At 39.7% G+C, this 21,836-nt stretch overlaps 1 protein-coding gene across 2 annotated transcripts in view; it reads left to right on the forward strand.

Moving 5' to 3' along the window:
* The window catches only part of si:dkey-237h12.3 (teneurin-3), a 269,612-nt gene that overhangs the window by 228,022 nt on the left and 19,754 nt on the right, over window positions 1-21,836 (forward strand). For both annotated transcript variants that reach the window (XM_022684019.2, XM_022684021.2), the window contains 4 exons: window positions 834-977; window positions 13,710-13,959; window positions 15,418-15,438; window positions 21,535-21,767. In XM_022684019.2, the coding sequence (XP_022539740.2) occupies window positions 834-977; window positions 13,710-13,959; window positions 15,418-15,438; window positions 21,535-21,767 (648 nt within the window). The remainder of the gene's footprint in view (window positions 1-833; window positions 978-13,709; window positions 13,960-15,417; window positions 15,439-21,534; window positions 21,768-21,836) is intronic.

The raw sequence follows: 21,836 nt of genomic DNA on the forward strand, positions 1-21,836 counted from the left end.
CGAGAGCCGACACTGCGCTGGGTTAAAGTCATAAATAATAACTCTAAAGGCCACCTGTTTGGTGCTGACTGTTTGCATGTATAATTAGTCTGTAAATGAAGCGGCGCTGGAAGCAGACGGGCTGGAGAAGGTCGGCGGGTCGTTGTTGAAAATCTCGCCGCAGGAACAATGAGAATCCTGCTGAGGAATGTGGCTAATAACCCGCCTCGAGCTAATGTCACACTCGCGCACAGAACCGGACAGTCAGGAGGACGTTACTGTACAGAAGGTTGAGTGGAGCTAGAGGCGGGACCCCAGTTACAATCAGTTTAGCTCCTGAAGCTCAGGCTTTGAATCTACACTCAAAACTAAACTCTAAACTCCAGTCTAGATGCTAACTTCCAGCTTAGACTATAAACTCTCGATTCTCCTCACGCAGGACCGAACCTGTGTCGTCAGGGTCGCACTCCAATACACGAATTGGAGACACGGCTGGAAAAAAACGCCCTTATAAGGAAATAGGGAGCCCAAGAACGGGCCGAAACTAAAGTCACGCCAAGCTTAAGAGAGAGACAGGGGAGGAATGTAAACAAAAGCTCGGCAAAGAGTTTTTTTTTTTTTTTTTACATAAGTGTTCATTATGGCTTATGGGCCACATCTGGGCCACAGTATTTTAGACTCCAGCTCAGATTTAACAGAGAACTGTGTATATAGACATGTCCTCTATTGCTTACAGTATGTAACTCATTATTTGTAAGATGCTTTGGATGAAACCGCCCACTTAATGTAATGTATTATAACTGCATGGTCTCTTTATTTAGATGCTTGATGGTCATTCTTTATGTTTTGAACAGTGTCAGTGGGGTTCGAGTACGAGTCTTGTCTGGGGGTGGTTCTGTGGGAGAAGCGGAGTGCCAAGCTGCAGGGCTATGAACTTGAAGCGTCCAGCATGGGCGGGTGGACACTGGATAAACATCACATCCTGGACCTGCAGAACGGTAAGTACCCACTGGCCTGGGGTCAGCTATCTGAACCTGACTCATTAATATTCACCTGAGCATCAAATTTAGATAAGCACCTCGTTTATTCTGATTTATGAAGCTGATACTGTTTCAGTCAGTCACCGTTGCTTCTGCTGTTCTTGTACCCCGTTGAACCCCTCAATAACACAAATGCTCAGAATTTGAGAAGATCAGGAGAGCATTGGGAATGGTTGAACAGTAGTGGCCTGTTTATCTATTTATTTTTGTTTTATTTGAAATGTTGTTTTAAACCAAAATAGCCCCTCACTGCCTAATAAGCAGCTTTACAGGCCATTTTTCTCAGACAGCCTGTCTGATCCCACACTCGGCTCTCCAGTGGCCTCATTTGCATATAATAGAACCCAGTGTGACGGGGCTTGTGGCTCAGAGTAATGACCAGTTAAATGGAGTTCATTAACGCGACATGCAGCGTCAGAAGTATTTTCACGAGCGTTTGGATGATGTGGATCGATGAACTTTGCTTAGTTTTGAAGTGCAGTATGCTGACATAGATAAAAAACTCTCCAGCACAATGTTACAGACCCACCAGACAGTTACAGACCTACCATCCCAGTTACAATCCTATTAGACTTATTTAGCTACATATACAAATCTAGCGTGTAACACGTTTTAATGCATGCCAGGCGCCTCAGCATGGAGTTGTAGAGGTTCCTAATGGAATCCTGTGATAATCCATCCAATGCAGATCCAATACTCTCACACAGTTCCTGCAGATTTTGAGGAAGGGGTGGAGTGTTGATACACAGCCAATAGCATCAGACACATTTCCAATTCCAAGGGATTGATCTGGAAATGCAGCTGGCCATAGTTATCAAGTGTCTTCGACAGCAGTATGTGGATGAGTATTGTCCTGTTGGAAAAGAGCACCAGTGTTTGTTTAGAAACGGTAGAGCCACTGGTTTCAGGACCTCATTAACCTAATGTTGGCCTGGTACCAAGACAAAAGCAAGACTCATCACTGAAGATGAGCCTCTGCAGTCTGTTACCAACACCCACCAAGTTTCATTCCTGTCAGTTCATGGTTTTTAAACAGTTGAAAAGGGATCTTAAAAACTATGATTTACTAAAATTGGATTTTGACTGAGCGAGCAGAGCAAGAGAGAGGATAAGAATAATGAAAGAGAGAGAGAGAGAGAGAGAGAGAGAGAGAGAGAGAGAGAATGAGAGAAAATGCTGAGAGAAAATAATGAGTTAGAAAGAGAGAAAAAGAGAAAGAGAGAAAACCAAAAAATGACAGAGAATTAAGATCAAGATAGATACAGAGAAAGTAAGTGAGAGAATGATAAGAAAGAGATAGTGTGTGAGATGGAGAGAGAGAGAGAGAATTATGAGCAAGAGAGAGGAAGAGAGAATGGTTTGTGAGAAAGAGACACAAGACATGGAGGGAAGCAAGACATAGAGGGCGAGAGAGTAAAATAGAGAAAAAAGAGAGAGATTAATGAGCGACAAAGAGAGAAATTTATAGGTGACAGAAAGGGAGAGAGACTGATAAGTAAGAAAGAGAGACAAAGACAATGATGAGCAAGAGATAGAGTGATAGAGAGAGAGTCAAAGACAGAGAGAATTATAAAAGAGAGGATGAGAGAGAGCAAGAACAAAGTGAGAGAAAATAGCGAGCAAGTCGAGCAGAAAGAGAATAAAGATTAGAGTTAGAGTAAGAGAAAGTCAAAGAGTAATAGTGCTGAAAGAGAGAGAGAGAGAGAGAGAAAATGATGAGCAAGACAGAGAGAAAGAGAATAAGGTTTGAGAAAGATACAAAGAAAATGAGGGATAGAATGATAGAGAACAATAAGTGAGAAAGAAAGAAAAAGAAAGATTGGTGAGCAAAAAATGGAGAATGAGGTGGACAAAAAAGAAAGAATACAGAGAGAGATTAAGAAAGACAGAATATATGAAAAAAACTAGAGAGAGGGAAGGAGAGAGTGAGAGAGAACAATGAGCGAAAAAGAGAGATTATGATTAGAAAAAGAGAGAATGAGATGAGCAAGAAAGAGATAGAATGCAGAGAGAGAGAGACATGGTGTGTTATATGTATGTGCAGTAATGTACAGCAGCAGCAGGGCAGGATTAGGTTGGCAGTAAAGGTGGTATTGTCTGTTGTCTGGATTACCTTTCCCGTCCCGTCGCTTTACACACATGTTAAGCCTCTTTTAGCTCTCTGGCCCGGTGCCAGCTGGCCCTGCGATCTCTGCACCCTTTAATCTGCCGACCTGCCAGGAGAAAGATGGTCACGCTCGCCCGCTTAGCCGCCTCTCGCAGCTTTGGGCACTTTATCCTCTCTAAGCGCCGATCCCATCTAATAAGACCTGTTCCCATTTTACACCTGTAGAGCAGCAGTGGATTAATCTAAACCATCAACATTATTCCACTGCCCCCACACACACACTCTCACACTCACACACACACACTCGGGCACTTCAGATATTAGATATCTCTGTGCTGGACCCTAGGCGTTTTTGGTGCATTATGCATTACATCATTTGACCCGTCAGTGAGGCATGAAGAATGTCCTCATATATATTTAATATTCTTTATAAAATTTATGATCTTTTTTATAACATTTAAAACCTATATTAATGCGGATTTTTAATGCACATGTCCGTACCGTATTCTTTCATCTATCTTATGCTGCTTTTATTTTAATATCCTGAGTAGTGTTGTATTAGATGAGTTTGGGTGAGTACTAAAGAAAAAAGAGTGGCCTCTGTCTTGTCCTGTCTTGTCTCAGGATAAAAAAGGAGTCATCACTTTTTCTCAAGAACAGTGCAAGACCTCCTTTACTGATTTTTCTTTTTTCTTCACAGTTTTGTGAAGTAAAATCAAACTGAACTTTTGTATTGTATTTTTAATAGATGGCCACAGTCAGTTTGGTGTCAGTTACATCCACAGTATTTTCATATTAGTTGTGTGAATGCAAGTTATGTTACACTTTGTCTTGATTTAGTTTAGGACTTGACTAATTAGTCGTTTTGGTCTTAATCGCTTGGCGTATACATGATCTTGTGTTTGTTTTAACTCTTTAGTCCACGACCACAAAGTCCTGCTTTTAATTTGGAGTCATCTACTACTTGGGATTGGGATGGACTTGACTACTACAAGTCATGGTCTTGGAGTTGAATTTTACACCTGCATCATTGTAGTCTTGCCTCAGGACTTTGTCTTCGGACTTGATTTCAACAAAATCTTCGTTTTGACTCAGATGCATCTCCTACAAAGTCTTGGTCTTAACTCAGACTCATCTCCTAAAAACTGTTGGTCTTAACTAGACTAATCTCATACAAAGTCTTGGTCTTAACTCAGACTCATCTCCTAAAAACTGTTGGTCTTAACTAGACTAATCTCACACAAAGTCTTGGTCTTAACTCAGACTCATCTCCTAAAAACTGTTGGTCTTTACTAGACTAATCTCCCACAAAGTCTTGGTCTTAACTCAGTCTTATCTCCTACAAGGTCTTGGTCTTGCCTTGAGTGTGATTCTTACGAAGGCTTGGTCTTAACTCATCTCTTAAAAAAAATTGGTCTTAACTTAGACTCATCTCGTACAAGGTCTTGGTCTTAACTTAGACTCATCTCCTACAAAGTCTTGGTCTTAACACAGACTCTACTGCAAGGTCTTGATCTTTACTCTTGAATCCACTTATCTAGTAGTCGTGTTGTTGACGCAGACTCTTTTTTCTGCAGTGGTTTGGTCTTAACTCAACTCCTACAATGGTTGATTGTGTCTCTTACTCGTCTACTACATAGTCGTGGTCTTAACACTTGACTTGACTTTTTAAAGTCTTGGTTATTTTATAATTCTTTTGTTAATAAATTAATTAATACACTTTATTGGTATCTGTTTGCATTTTTTTTCTAAATTTTTATACTATATAGTATACATTTGTAACCACTTTTGAATCTTCTACTTATTAAATATCTGTCATTTTTTTCTATTTGCCTCCCGTCATCTGAAGTATGAAAAAGCTACAAGCTAAGATTAGCGTCATGTGGTACATTTTTCTGCATTCATACTAAATGTATATATCACCTGATCCAAACTTCTGAAAATGAGCATAAACTCCTCCCACACACACATTACTCTATTTATGTGAATTGAATTGAGTGTAGAAGTGAATTGAGTTGGGAGCAGAGTGGGTGAGCAGTGTCTCCGTAATGCTAATCTCATTAAGTCTGGACTTTAAGGAGGTTACTTAAAGAAGAATGGCTCTGTAAACGGCTTTACACTCAAATCTGTCTCCCGCTGGTAATCGGGAGTTACATAAATCAGATGAAAGCTTAAACATACATACGGGCACAGTGCCCTCGCTTTCCTCAGTTTACCGTGTTGCTCTGCATTAGCGTTAGCGGCGTAGCGATGCGACACCTGTCAGCAGGCTAATAAACCTGCCAGAGAGCGCTCTTCTCTCTGACAATCCTATTTGTCTCAGCTACTGATAATGTAAAGCCACACTCATCACCGCCTGGCTTACATGTCTGATCGCCTCTCAGTGGCTTCAGGAGAGAAAGAGAGAGAGAGAGAGAGAGAGAGAGAGAGGCATTATTCTTTGCATGCATTTGAAAGAGGCAGTCCTAATTCTGACCTCAGACTAATTGATGTGGTTCTGTTCAGAGGTTTTAGGCGCCAAATAAGTGCAGATCCCATTAGAACAGAAGCAGGTAAACATAAACAAAGTAAAAAGAAACAAGAAGAAAGTATTTTGGTAGCACTTTAAAATAAGGCTAACCTTGTTTGTTAATGTTTTTTACTTGTGTTGTAAATAGAGGGGTTCAATGAAACTGAAACACCTGGTTTTAGACCACAATAATTTATTGTCCCGACGGACAGTTCTGGTGGAAACAGGAGAGTTGAGGTGCACATTGAATTCTGCCGTGATTTGATCAGCTGTGGTTTTATGTTCTTTGGATACAATCCGGGTTAGCACCCGAACATCCCTTTCAGACAGCTTCCTCTTGCATCCACAGTTAATCCTGTTGGATGTAGTTGGTCCTTCTTGGTGGTATGCTGACATTACCCTGGATACCGTGGCTCTTGATACATCACAAAGACTTGCTGTCTTGGTCAGAGATGCGCCAGCAAGACGTGTACCAACAATTTGTCCTCTTTTGAACTCTGGTATGTCACACTTAATGTTGTGTGCATTGCAATATTTTGAGCAAAACTGTGCTCTTACCCTGCTCTTACTGGTGCAATGTGCAAATAATGAAGATTGGACAGGCTGCTCCAGTTGAGCCATAAAACCTCCCACATTAAAATGACAGGTGTTTCAGTTTTATTATCATATTTTTTGCACTATAAGGCTCACTTAAAGTCCTCTAATTTTCCCCAAAATAGACAGTGCATCTTATAATTTAATGTGCCTTATGTATGAATTCTACCAGTCAGGTTGTAAGGAGCAGTAAAATCACTCTGCTAAAATACAGGGTTATACAGGAGTTTCAGTGAAGTTTCTCCAGCACTAAGACTGGAGCAGTAAGTGCTAGCTCTTTCACCGTTCAGAGGTGAGTATTATCGAACTTTAGCCTGCTGCTAACCCTGGCTAGCTTTGCTGGAGCCGCATTAGCATTACCCGCTAACTGCACTAAGCACTAGCTTTTTTGCCATTCAGAGGCAAGTATATCAGACTTTAGCCTGCTGCTAACCCTGGCTAGCACTGCTGGAGCAGCATTATCATTACCCCCTTACTGCACTAAGTGCTAGCTCTTTCACCATTCAGAGGCAAAAGGAAATAAATAAGAAATAACTAAAAGCTAAAAAAAAAAAAAAAACTACACTCTTCTGACTGCAGATTGGCTGGATTTAGAAAAGTGGTTTTCAGAAAGAGCTTAGTGGCTGTAGGCAAGACTCAGGGGGTCCAGGCAGGTCTCAGGTGTCCAGAAAGGGCTCCAGAAAGGCTGTGAACTGGACTCAAGGGGACCAGGTAGGTCTAAGAGGGTCTAGACGAGGACTCAGGGGGTCCAGGCAGGGTTTAGGGGGTTCAGAAAGAACTCAGTGGGTGTAGGCAGGTCTCGGAGGAAGCAGAAATAACTCAGGGGCTTCGAGCTGGACTCAGGGGTACCAGGCAGGTAGGACTTAGTGAGACCAAGAAGAACTCAGGGGGTCTAGCAGGACTTATGGAGTTCAGGTGTAATGGGGGCTGAGTTTCCATGAAGGAGTGGGAGCAGGATTATTGATCTGATCTGCTTCAGCCCATAAAAAACCCCATGTTTGCTCATTACGCAGGGAACAGAATCCATTCTGCTTCAATTTGTGCCAACTTCTCAGCAAGATGTATTTTTAGAAATGTCACAAAACACCTGGCACATTGCATATTCAGGTTGTTTGCTTGACATTTTATTTATGTGTTTATTTATTCCATTCCTGTTTGATCGGGATTGCTATGAATTGAATAATCAATGATCATAAGCATTGCATTACGGAATCGTGGAGGGAGAAATACCACACACACTCCATCACCAGTACAGCCCGAACCTTTCTAATGGCCACCATTATCCTAGCTTTCATTCTACTGTTCCACTCTCTTTGCTGTGTAAGTGAAACTAGGCGATGGGGTGGGTGGGTGGTGGGTATTTGTTGAGGGAGTGAAAGAGACCACCCTGTCCAACTGAGTGGTGCTTCAGAGGCCATACTGGGGCAGCATTAATGTTTGTTGTGTAAAATTAGAAACACCTTGCAGTGGTTGGTTTGAGCAGTATAGGATGTATTTGCTTGAGTTTGAGAGATTAGTTGGTATACAAGTGTGACCCACCTGACCAAGCTAAATAACCAGTGTGACCAAGAATGACCAATGACTAAACACCCTTTCTATAAACATATTCTCTAAACACCCTCTATATAAATACTTTTTATAAACACTTTCTCTAAACAGCCACTTGAAACACTCACTCTAAACACCCTCAATATCTACACTCACTAAACATCCACACTAAACACCCACTCTAAACACCCTCTTCCTAAACGCCCTCTCTGAACACCCTTTGTATTAACACCTTTTCTAAACACCCTCTCTAAACACACTTTCTAAACATTCTCTCTATAAACACCCTCTCTATAAATACCCTTTATAAACTCTTTCTGAACACCCACTTGAAACGCTTAAACACTCCAAATATTCTCTCTATAAACACCCTCTCTAAACACCCTCTCTAAACACTCTCTGTATTAAAACACCCTCCCTCCAAATACACTCTCTCTCTCTTTTTTAAACACACAATTTATAAACACTCTCCCTAAACACCCTCTCTTTTATCACTCTCTTTGTAAATACCCTCAATAATTACCCTCACCAAACACTCTCACTATAAACGTCCTCTCCCTAAACACTCTCTACAAACACTCTCTAAACCCTTTCTTTTAAAAAGCACCCTTCCTCCAAATTCACTCTCTCTAAAAACTTTCTTTAAACACATTACTTATAAACACTCTCCCTAAACACCATCTCTTTTTATCACTTTCTGTGTAAACACCCTCAATAACTACCCTCACCAAACACTCTCACTATAAACATCCTCACCCTAAACACTCTCATTAAACACCCTCTCTAAATACTCTCTGTTTTAAAACACCCTCCCTTCAAATACACTCTCTCTAAAAGCTCTGTCTCTAAACACCCACTCTAAACACCCTCTCCAGGCTGTGATGATGAAAGCTGGTCTGTATGGTGGAGAACAGTGTGAAATTGAGGAAGTTGGAGTGAATCGAAGCTGCAGTGCCATTGGATTGTCTTTGATGAAGGTCAGCCGACTGCGCAGTTAGACTTAAAAGCATCCACCCAGACCGATTCATCTTAGTTAACTGCAGATTTGTTGGGCTGGGAATGAGAAAGAGGCTGCTATCGGCCGGACGTCCGTGAGATCCCCTCTGACCACGTCTTCATCCCACTTCTGTGCGCAATCAATTAATCAGGCGAGGCTGTTAATCGGAGACGAGTGGATTGCTATGCAGCGCTCAGCTTGTACTGCTGCTGCAGCAGTTACGCTGCTCATACTCACATTACAGCTGTCTGTACAACACTCTTAGTCTTACTGCTACATTATCACATACTGCGGCTCTGTATGTAGGTCATTGTGACTTTCATGCGATTTATCCTGTCAGAATATTAGGACCACCTCTTAGTTTCTATGCGCACCGTCCATCTGATCAGTTCCATTGAGGATCATCAATTTCAGCATTGCAGTAGCCCGCCGACAACGTCCTGTGAGCAGCGTCATGTGACCACTGATTCAGGATGATCAATACAATTTGTGCAGCAGCAGATTCAAAGCTTCTGTCTCGGACTTTACTGTTTCTACGAGGTGGAGCATCTCCAGTGGGTAGGAGTGTCTAATAGAGAAGAGGACAGTGAGTGAAAAACACAGTGTTTAAAAACTCCAGCAGCACTGCTGCACCTGATCCACTTTCACCAGCACAACACACACTAACACCTCTTGATACTTCATTTACAGTTGATACTTCACTTACTAGGACATCTTCAGTGGGTTAGAAAATCTATCTATTTGATACTTCACTTACAGTTGACTAGGGCATCTTTAGTGTGTTAGAAAATCCATACATCATGATTAAAAGGGGTGTCCACATACTTTTGGCATGGTCATTAATTCGAAGCAGAAATGGTTCTGTATTAAATCAGGTTAGTTTATTGATAACAGGTGTTTGTAAATATATATATATATTGTATTTTTATAAAGAACCTTTTATTCAGAAGGTTTTTATCTTGTAGATAAAAAATGAATAGTTCTGTGCATGCCATGGTACTTAAATACTTCAATGTGAATCCAGAAATAAATCCATCAAACAAATTAAGTCTGTTTTATGTAAAAATTTATATTTTCAAACATTACTCAGCTATTTTGAATTAGGTGAACATTTGTGGGCACATATACATTCAAACAGAGATCTTTGAGCTGAATCAACTTACAATAACTGAGTTTGGTCTGTTGCCATTGGCAGCTTCTTATCTATTGGCTTGATTTCTTAGTTAAACTTGTAACTACCTGGCGTCTATGTTGTAGGCTGTAAGAACAAGCATACTTTTCTGAGCTATACTGTTCTTTCTAAAGCATTTTATTTCTTCTTCTAATTTTTGTATGAGTATTTTAAATCTGTATTATTTTACTTAAAATAAATCAAAGAGAAGACTAAATAAAAATCTATTATATTTACCTAATGACATTTAAAGTAGGATTACTGTTTAAAGCATTTGATATAAGAAAAAATAATAAGCAATAAAATGTACTTTTACTTTTATTTAGGCAACGTAACTAAAAAGTTTCTAGTCTAATTAACTCAAGTTTTCAAGTCAACATTACTTAAAAAACCTAACGCAACCAGTTTTCTCATATAATTTAAATTAATTCAGCTTATCCAGGCTTATCCAGGTATTGTAGAACTCTTTTAAGGATATCCCACTGTTCTAATAAAAAGTAATTCACAGCTGGTGACTCAAAACATGCATGTTCTTATTACACTTGATAACCACAGTATGAATGATCTAGAATATCTCGCTGCTATAAAAGCTGGCTCCACATGAACATAGGGGCACTTTACGAGCAGCAGCTGTGCAGAAATGCAATCCACTTCAGATATAAAAGCTGCTTCATTGAGCGCCATTCTCATGGGAGAAAAGCAAAAATCTGCAAAACGTCACATATACTGTACATTGATGCAGCCTCCTCGCGTGCACACGCTTGTTCCGGCGCTGTATCCGCTAGCGTGTCGGCACTGTTCCATTCTGTTCTCCATGGCCGGGCACCAGGCTGAGCTTACGGCAACAGGCTTTCAGCTCATTTAGACGCTGAGTGAAATCCCGGCGAGTAAGAGTGTGCTCGGTTCTGCAAGTCAAGCGCGATCAGCGGGATCCGACAGACTGTGGAATCAGACTCGCCGTCAGACCCGACTGGAACGCTCGAGCTGCGAACAAACATTTCCAGCTGTACGCTTCTGGACACCCGCTGCTGCTGCTGCCACTACTTAGCGCCGCTAAAGATCAGGAGCTCCAGGCCTCGACCAGCCAGCCGAGCGTTTACTGAGTGGCACCTCTGACAGCCGGCCAATCGGAGAGCGGCTCAGTGCGGAGTCATTGATCTGATTACTGGAGTGGAGCGAATGGAGGAGCTGTAACATGTTGCTGGCTGTGAATAATTGATGGCCCTGGGCATGCCACTTCCCTTTGAAGTCCCTCTTTGAAGCCAATCCCAAAAAGAAACAAGTTAAAATTTCACAGGTCTGAAATATTTATCTGTAATGACCCGAGCTCTTCACTCGCTCTCCCACTGAAAGTAGCGTTAAACTTAATGGAGATGATCAAACGTTTTTGGCCTTTTTTTTCTCGGACAGGGCCTTGATCCTCATCTGCTTCAGAAGAATGTTGTAGCATGGCAGGCTTTGTGCGCTACGTGCTGGATCTCCCGGAAATAATGGTTTCAGGACACACGTCTGCGTTGTCGGTATCTGTGGTGCTGCTCCGCAGGAGCCCCGGGTGGGTGTTTTGTGGCCTGAGGACAAATTCGATACCGCTGTGCGTTCGGGACAGCTTCATCTATTCCATGTTCATGAGAGTTGACACCGGTGAAAAACACAAAAAACATTCCATTATATATATCTCTCAATTCCCATTTACACAGCAGTTATAACTGGGCTAATACTTATAAAGGCCTGTTTATCACTGCAGGACTGAACAGGTCTGAGAACGAAGGGAAACATTCCACTGGGGAGCAAAGGAATAGATAGATTGATGGCTAGATAATGTGATGGATGATAAGATAAACAACCAGACAAATTGCTGGATAGATGAATGGATAGATGGATGGGTGAATGATTGAAATTGGCAGATTATTACATAGAATAAGTGGTTGGGAAATGGATGAATGTATTGATGAATGGGTGAGCAATAGAATACATGGATGATTGGATAAAATGATAGATGGATGGAGATATACATGTGGATGGAAGAATGAATAGATGATTGTCAGTTAATATATGAATGCATAGATTAATTGATGATTGGATGGATGGGTAATGGATAATTGTCAACAAATACATTGATTAAATGGATGGATGGATGGATGGATGGATGGATGGATGGATGGGTGAATGAGTAAATTGGCAGATTATTACATAGAATAAGTGGTTGGGAAATGGATGAATGTATTGATGAATGGGTGAGCAATAGAATACATGAATGATTAGATAAAATGATAGATGGATGAAAATGTACATGTGGATGGATGAATGAATAGATGATTGTCAGTTTATCTATGAATGCATAGATTAATTGATGATTGGATGGAAGGGTAATGGATGATTGCCAACAAATACATTGATTAATGGATGGATGGAAGGATGGATGAATGGATTGATGGGTAAAAGGGCAGATTGTTACATAGAATAAGTGGTTGGGAAATGGATGGATGTATTGATGAATGGGTGAGCAATAGAATACATGGATGTTTGGATAAAATGATAGATGGATGGAGATGTACATGTGGATGAATGAATGAATAGATGATTTTCAATTAATCTATGAATGCATAGATTAATTGACGATTGGATGGAAGGGTAATGGATGATTGCCAACAAATACATTGATTAATGGATGGATGGAAGATGGATGGATGGAAGGATGGATGAATGGATTGATGGGTAAAAGGGCAGATTGTTAAATATTATAAGTGGTTAGGTGATAAATGAATGGGTGGATGAGCAGAGTGTTATATAGAATAAGTGGTTGGGTAATGAATGGATGGATGAATAGATGGCTGGATGAATTGTTAAATGGATGGATGGAAAAATGGATGACCAGATTGATACACAGAATAAGTGGTTGAGTAATGAATGGGTGGATAACTAGATGGCTGAATGGACAAATAAATGTTTGGATAAATGAATGAGTAGATTGATGCGAGCAAAGGAATACATGGATGACTGGATGAAAGGATGGATGAACAGACGGATGGATGCATGGATGTATGGATGATCAGACAAACAAAAAGCTGGATGAATTAAATGACACCTATATGAATGGATGGTCAGAAGAACAGAAAGCTGTATAAATTAATGAATGGAGGTAAGAATGTATGACCTGAGAGATTATGGCTAATGGATGCTTGGATAATTGATAGATCATTAGATGGATGAACAAATGGAGACAAATGGATATATGGTTGGGTGGATGAGTGGATGGATAGATGGATGGATGGAGGTACTGTCACATGCTGTAACAACTAAGGCTTGAACTAAATTGGAAAAAAATCTGTAAAGTAATTTGTGAGCAGTTAACCCAATTCTGTAAGTTACTACAGAAGGGTATCATTTTGCTGATTGAAACATTTTAAAGTAATTCCCTGTTTTATGATATAGTTCTATTTTATAGCAATTACTCACTGTATATCACTGCTTACAGAGGGCAACCTGATTCATTAAATTCAAATCAGTGCATTATTACACCAATCAATCACACAGAATAAGAGGTCACATAAGGTTTTGTTAGCGTGGTGCCATAAAAGAACCGTTTTAATAAATGAAATGTGATTTCTGTGTCATGTTGGATTTAACCATCTATAATGGATGAGGATAATAACTGCAGTTTTTGAAATATTTTATTATTTGATTTTTAAATGATCTATGTTAATCCCACCGGGCTTTTTTTTTAGATGTTGAACGATGTTCTTCTGATGTGTCCTGTATTTCAGGAATCCTGTATAAAGGCAGCGGGGAGAATGTGTTCCTGTCTCAGCTCCCTCCAGTCATCAGCACCATCATGGGGAACGGCCGGCGCAGGAGCATCTCGTGCCCCAGCTGTAATGCCCAGGCTGAGGGTAACAAGCTGCTGGCCCCCGTGGCCCTGGCCTGGGGTCGAGACGGCAGTCTGTACGTAGGCGACTTCAACTACATCAGACGCATTTACCCATCAGGCAACGTCAGCAGCGTTATGGAGCTCAGGTGAGTGTGAGGATGGGTGGAAGAAATTGATAATGATAAGGATGGATGCATTAATTCATTAATTAATTGTCAAATTTATAGATATGTACAATGCACCTTCATGTAGAATACTTATAAATTTATATCTAATGTCTGAGCAACAGCCAGTGTAAGCAGGTGAATGTAGAAGTGATGAGCAATAATGATAAGATGGATGGATGGATGGATAGTTGGATAGTTGGATGGATGAAGTAGATGATAACTAGATGAGTGTTTAAAGGGACGAAGAGATGGATAGATGGTAATGAGTTATTGGTGTGATTGGATGCATTCATGAGTGTATAGATGGATGGACGGATAGATTTAGGGTGGATTTAGTGGTTGGATAAAGGAATGGTTGATTAGATTAATGAATAAATACACAAGTTGTTTGTGGATAGTTGGATGGCTGGTTGGAGTAGATGGATAAAAACACATGGAGGTTTAGATGGACAAACAGACGAATAGATAGGTAATGAGCAATTGGTGTGATTGGATGCATTTATGAATGTATAGATGGATAGACAGTTAGATTTAGGGTGTACTTAGTGGTTGGATAAAGGAATGGTTGATTAGATGAATGGATGGATGGATAAATGGATGAATGGATGGATGAAGGAATAGGTGAATACACATGCTGAAGGACAGATAGTTGGATGGAGTGGATTGATATATAGATGGCTGTTTAGATGTACAAACAGACGAATGGATGGATGGATGGATGGATGGATAGATGGATGGATGGATGGATGGATTGATGATGGACGAGTGGATGGATTTATAAACAGGTTGACTGAGGCATGGATGGATAAAGAAATGGATTGATTAAATGGTTGGATTATTAGATGAGTGATCAAACAGAACGATGGGTGATCAATGCCTGGATGGCTTATTAGGAGGACGGACCTTGGGAGAAATGGATAGATGGATGGATGGATGGATGAATGGGTAAATGGAAGTGCACCCAGGTTTATGGATGGATGAATGAATTAATATGGATTGATGAGTGAGTGGCTGTATAGATGAGTGGATGAATTCAAAATAGACAGATGAATGCATGAATTAGGTTGAAAGCTGTTTGGATAAACAGATAGATGGATAGATTCTCCTAAACACTCTTATCTTGTCCTTTTTTTCAGGTGATCAGTGTAAAAGTTCAGTGTGAAAATTAGACTGTATTAGCCCTGGTGAGATTGGAGGCCCAGTTCAACTGTGAAGAATGACTCATAATGCAGAGATGGGCGGGGCAGCAGTGATAGGGTGCATTAATTGATCCAGTGATTCATTGGGTGTGCAGAAGGAGTGGATGGGTTTAATGTCAGATTGATTAATGGACATTATAAACGATAAGGCTGTCCCTGTGTGCACTAATGATTTTTTTTTCTTTTTTTATCTCGTATGTTTATATGATGTCGATATTCTTCATCTTGCTGCATGAAGAAATAAAGATTTCAGGCACAGGTAAGTGATGGCCAGCTCTTAACTAATGATGACGAATGTGTGGTTCTGTAGACAGCATCCTATTATAGTAATGATAGGTCTGCTCTAACACAGCAATATCCATGTACCCTGTAATTCCTGCAGGACATAAAGATTGCACTTAACACCGCTTATATCCACTTTATTTTCCGTGATGACAAATGGGCGGCCATCTTTGTTTACTTAGAGTTAGAAGTTCGGACAGATCTACTGATTTGGATCTGCTGATATAGTGATAATAAATGTTCAAAATGAGTAGTGCAATGCATTCAGTTAGAGGGAGTCCCAATAACTGGTAAAAGATGAGTATTTTACTTAAAATATAGAGTTAAACACAATGCAAGAAGATCAAAGTGTTACAAACATAACTCAAGAAAATCAGAGCATTACAAACTAAACTCAAGAAGATCAGAGTATTACAAACTAAACTCAAGATCTGAGTATTACAAACTCAACTAAAGAAGATCAGAGTATGACAAGCTCAACTCAAGAAGATTAGAGTATTACAAACTTAACTCAAGAAGATTAGAGTTAAAAAACTGAACTCAATAAGATCCGAGTATTAAAAACTCAGCTCAAGAAGATCAGAGTTTAAAAACTGAACTCAAGAAGATTAGAGGTAAAAAAAAAACTAAACTCAAGAAGATCAGAGTTAAAAAAACTGAACTCAAGAAGATCCGAGTATTAAAAACTCAGCTCAAGAAGATCAGAGTTTAAAAAATAAACTCAAGAAGATTAGAGTTTAAAAACTGAACTCAAGAAGATCCGAGTATTAAAAACTCAGCTCAAGAAGATCAGAGTTAAAAAACAGAACTCAAGAAGATCAGAGTATTACAAACTCAATTCAACAAGATCAGAGCATTACTATCATAACTTAAGAAGATCAGAGTATTACAAACTAAACTCAAGATCAGAGTTTTACAAACTAAACTCAAAAAGATCAGACTGTTACAAACTCAACTAAAGAAGATCAGAGTATTATAAACTCAACACAAGATAATTTGAGTATTATGAACTCATCACGAAAGGATCGAAGTGTTGCTATCTGAACTTCACTGGAGCTTCATAACAGAGTTATCCTCCACAAAGAGTAAGAGCAGATGTATGGACATTTGGATAGATGTTTTAAATTTAGCTCCTTTAACCACTGCTGCAGCTCCTCTTCTTTAAAATATAGTCAATACAGGTTATATGATTTCCCCATTAAACTGTTAATCATTTATTCTGCCCTTTATGTCCAAAATGTTTGTGGACACTCCTTCTAATGAATGGATTCAGCTACATTGCACCCACTGTACTGTACTGCCAAAAAGAATAGAATTTGGGAAAAGATATAAGTTATTGGCACCATGCCTAATGCCACACTGCAAAAAATCCATTGGCAAAAACTAGACAACATATATGCAAATTAAGACAAATATATGTATATTAAGCAAATAAGTCTGCCAATGGGGTAAGCTAAATTTTCTTAGTAAGATTTCTTACAAAAAGCAATGGCAAAGTCTCAAAATTAGTGAAGTAACACCTAAATCAAGCAAAAAAGTCACTGTTTTTGGACACAAGAATCAGAATAACTTGATTGCTGCTTGATTGTGCTTATTTTGAGTTCAAATTACTTAAAATAAGGTACACATTCTAAGTAAGAATGGTTAAGATAATTATCCCTAAAATAAGCAAAGTAATCTTACACGTACAATGCTTAGTAAGACAAAAAGATAATTTTCAGATAAGAAAATAAGATTTATTGCCTTAAATTTAGAAAATTTCACTTGCTAAGATTTAGTTTTTTGCAGTGCAGGCTTTGGCTATAGAGGGATATAAAGCCCCACATTTAAGTATTGAGATGTAGAGCAGTGGAACTGTGTTTTTTTGGAATGTTGGAGCTCAGTCCAATACTTCAGGGATGAGTCGAAGAGTTGGTCCAAGATTAACTGTTTTTAACACCATTCATTTTAGAAGAAACAGTGAACAAGCAGGTGTCCCAATTCTTTTGGGAAATATCATTTTGAGAAGATTAGACACCTGTTTTTCCTGTGTTTATTCTTAAGTCAACGGTTTTAGACACAAGATGTCTGGGAAAACTTTATTTACAATGTTGGAACATTGCTGTAAGAAGTATTTGACTGTGTTCAGGGCCTGGAGGCGGCCTTTATAGCCCTCTAGGCCACGCTTAGCATTGGAAACAGTGACCGTAGGCTTGTGTGATTTTGGGATTAGCTAAATACTTAAATCCTATGAGACATGCAATATAATGGCAGACATACAGCAAAATGTAATTTCCAATTTTACATTCAAACATGTGACTCAACTCAAAGCAACAATGAAAACAGATGTTCTACTCATCAGTCTTCCATCTGCTGCTGCCGCCCACTCCACACTCCACATCCTGGTCCTTCAGCTGGAGCAGATAGCAGGATTCTCTCAGATCTCTGGCTCTATTTTGGGTTCTGATGCTCCAGGGTATGGATTAGTCTGCAGTATGTGAGAATCCCCTCAAATAGCTTGTAATAAAAATCTGAAATATATTCTGTGTCTGTTTCTAAAGGAGGAGGCGGCCAGCGGACATGATGTCCTGCATTTCAAGTCCGACTGGTCATTAGACGTTAATGGAATGTGGGGAGGGGCAGCGCCAGCTCGCTCAGAGAAGAGCGTACTGATGGATTTAATTAATGCAAATAAGCATGGTCTGATGAAATGCCATCAGCTGTTGACAATCATTAAGAGCTTCATATCACCGCTCCATTTCTGTCTAATCCCAGTGTAGCCCCACAACATTCTACCCAACTCAACTGTATCCAGTCAGAATTCTGCCGTAACTCAAGTGTAGCCCAAATTGTGACCTACTCAACTGTATTCAGTCAAAATTCTACCCCAACTTGACAAACAAAATTCAGCTTTAACCATCTATCTTTGTGTTGTCCCAATGTTTTCGCACACAATTCTACCCCAACTGAACTGTATCCATTCAGAATTCTACTCCAACTCAACTGTATCCAGTCAAAATTCTAAACCAGTGCAACTGTAGCCACATAAACTCTGCCTCAATTTAACTGTAGCCTATTATATTAATACCCCGATTTCACCAAATTCAGCTGTAACCATCTATTTCTGTGTTGTCCCAATGTTTTTCCCAAAAATTCTACTCCAACTCAGCTGTATCCATTCAGAATTCTACCCCAACTCAACTGTATCCAGTCAAAATTCCAAACCAGTGCAACTGTAGCCACTTAAACTCTGCCTCAATTTAACTGTAGCCTTTTATATTACTACCCCGACTTCACAAAATTCAGCTCTAACCATGTTATCCCAATCTATTTCTGTGTTGTCCCAATGTTTTTCCACAAAACTCTACCCCAACTCAACTGTATAGAGTCAGAATTCTAAACTTGTGCATCTGTAGCCACTTAAACTCTGCCTCAGTTTAACTGTAGCCTATTAAATTCCCTAGCTGTATCCAGTCAAAATTTTACTCCAACACATCTGTATTTAGTCAGAATTCTAAACCAGTGCAACTGTAGCCACTCCCAAAATGAACTGTAGCCTACTAAATTACTACCCCGACTTCACAAAATTCAGCTGTAACCATCTATTTCTGTTGTCTCAGTGTTTTTTCACAAAATATTACCCTAACTCAACTGTATCCATTCAGAATTCTAAACCACTTCAACTCTAGCCCACCTACGCAACAAATTGTGCCCCAATCTGTCTATAACCTGTCAAACTCTACTCCATCAAACTGTAGCCCAAAATATTTTGCAACAAAACAAAACTCAACTGTAGCGATCCAAATTCAGCACAAACTTGACAAAATTAATCTCAGAGACGAGCATATTGGTGGATTTAATGAATGCAAATAAGCATGGTCTGATGAAATGCCATCAGCTGTTGACTGTCATTAAGAGCTTCGTATCACAGCTCCATTTCTGTGAGCCTTCACACGGGAGTCACAGCGATTGAAATGATTTGGCAGTCTTCAACGCGTCGTCGCTGCTTCTCGAATGTGTTACAGTCACATCTGATTTATTTCCTCTTCACACTCTTTCCTCCTCTTCGTCTGTCAGCGAATCACACTGTTTTACAGCATTAGAAAAAAAACAGACGGTGAATCTGTGAACTTCTCGCACGCATTAATATTCTCATCACTGTGTTATTACCACTGCCACCTCCAATCACCCTGCCAAACATCTCAATCCTCTAATGCACAGTTTAAGCTTGACCACACATTACAGCTTTAATTAGCTTTAAAATATTGAACTGAACCCAAATATAGACCCAGAACATTCTCGCCTGACATCACTCACAGTGTGAAGTGTAGGAAAAACTCAAATGAAGCCCAGTGAATTTCTCTCAGACAGAGTTTTAAACTAATGTGAGTCAATAAATTGTGGATAAATTCTACAACAAACCAGTAAAATTCAACCCCCAATCCAGATGTATTCAGTTACAATTCTGTACCAAACCAACATTAATCCAACAAAATTCAACCCCAACTTAACTGCCTCTGTTTAACTGTAAGCCACTACAAAATTCAACTGTACTCATCAAAATTCTGCCCCAATTGTATGGAGTCCATCAAAATTTATATAAAGGTCATGAAATGCATCAGCTGTTGACAGACATTAAGACCCTTATGTTACTAATCTAACAACACTATAATTTGAAAACAAAAATATGTCCCAGCCCGATTAATACTTTATAACAATTCCTAATTCCTCCCCAACTTCACAAACTTCAGCTGTAACTATCAACAACTGTGTTGTCACAAAATTGTACCCCAAAACATCTGTATCCAGTCCAAATTCTAAACTAGTTCAACTGTAGCTTCTCAATTTGACCTGTAGACCAATTTAATTCTACCCCAATTTTAAAATGAAGAAATAAACAAATAAAAAATAAAATAACTGTAATTATAGCCCAACAAAAATCTACTCTACCTTAAAAAACTAAATCTATTGTTGACCAACACTTGTCTGCTTAGACTGTAGCTTATTAAAATGTTTCGCTTACTCAAATATAGCACATCAAATAATTCTACCCCAACCCACTTGTGAAAGTTTAACTGTAGCCCAAAACCAACCTGGCCCAACTTGACAAAATGTAACTGTAGAAATCAGACTTCAGTCCAACCAATTCTATCAACCCAACATTTACTGAAATGCCCTAGTTGACCTGAAGCCAAATAAAGACTGCCCCAATATCTTACTACCCCAAAATGCTGCTGCTAGGCCTTTGACAGACAAAAATAGAAGGGAGAGAATCACTCCTGTTTTTTTTTCCTACCTGCACTGGTTACCTGTGAGATTTTAGGTAGAGTTTAAGGTGTTATTGCATGTTTATAAGGCCTAACATGGTATGGCACCAAGCTACATATCAGATCTCCTTTACCCCCGCCCCCTCTTCCTCTCGGTCATTGCGTTCCTCAAACCAGCTGCTTTTAGCTGCTCCATGCTTCCGGCTGAAGTTTAAGGGTGATAGGGCTTTCTCAGTTTCAGCAACTAAACTCTGGAATAGCCTGCCACCCTTCATAAAGTTCTTCTCCACGCTAGAGACTAACTTGAAGACTCATTTATTTGCCCTGGCATTTGAATCCTCTTAGGGATTTTTTCTGTTCTTTGTTCCTTTTGTCCTTTTTTTTATTCTTTTCAGGAGTTTTTAGGAGATCAGGAGTTAGTTAATTATCAGGAGAATATTTTATACTGACTTGTCTTTGACTTGTCTTTGTCTCTGACACTTGATGTCTTTTAAATGTGCTTTATACAAAAAACCTCACTTGTCTTGACTTATTTACTGGGTCATGTTTGTTAGAGTAGAAAATGGGAAAACATTTTCCAGTTTCCTAACATTGACTTTGGGAATCTGACATAAATAATTGATGGATAAATCCAATAGTCAGATATAATCTAAGTCAGATTGTATGTTTAAATTCCCATCTAACCCTTTAATCTGGCAATCTAAACTGTGAGAAGCCTAAATATTACATTTAATCCAAACTGAACCTGACAAATATTGGAGAAATGTTGTTTGTATTTTATTGATTATCATTATGAATGAATATCTCTCTTTTCCTCACTCTGGCAGCAATAACCCAGCACACCGGTACTACCTCACCACTGATCCTGTGACCGGACAGCTGTACGTATCCGACACCAACTCCAGACGGATCTACCGACCACGCGTGCTGACGGCCAACGCAGAACCCCAGCAAAACGTGGAGATAGTGGCGGGAACAGGAGACCACTGCCTGCCCTTTGATGAGGGTCAGTGTGGGGATGGAGGTCCAGCTACCGAAGCCCTGCTGACTGGACCCAAAGGTACACAGTACTGAGTCCACTATCCACAGCTCCCTCAACACCATACATGCTCATAATGCTAGGGTAACA

Source organism: Astyanax mexicanus, chromosome 10, assembly GCF_023375975.1.
Source record: "Astyanax mexicanus isolate ESR-SI-001 chromosome 10, AstMex3_surface, whole genome shotgun sequence".
Classification (NCBI taxonomy): domain Eukaryota; kingdom Metazoa; phylum Chordata; class Actinopteri; order Characiformes; family Acestrorhamphidae; genus Astyanax; species Astyanax mexicanus.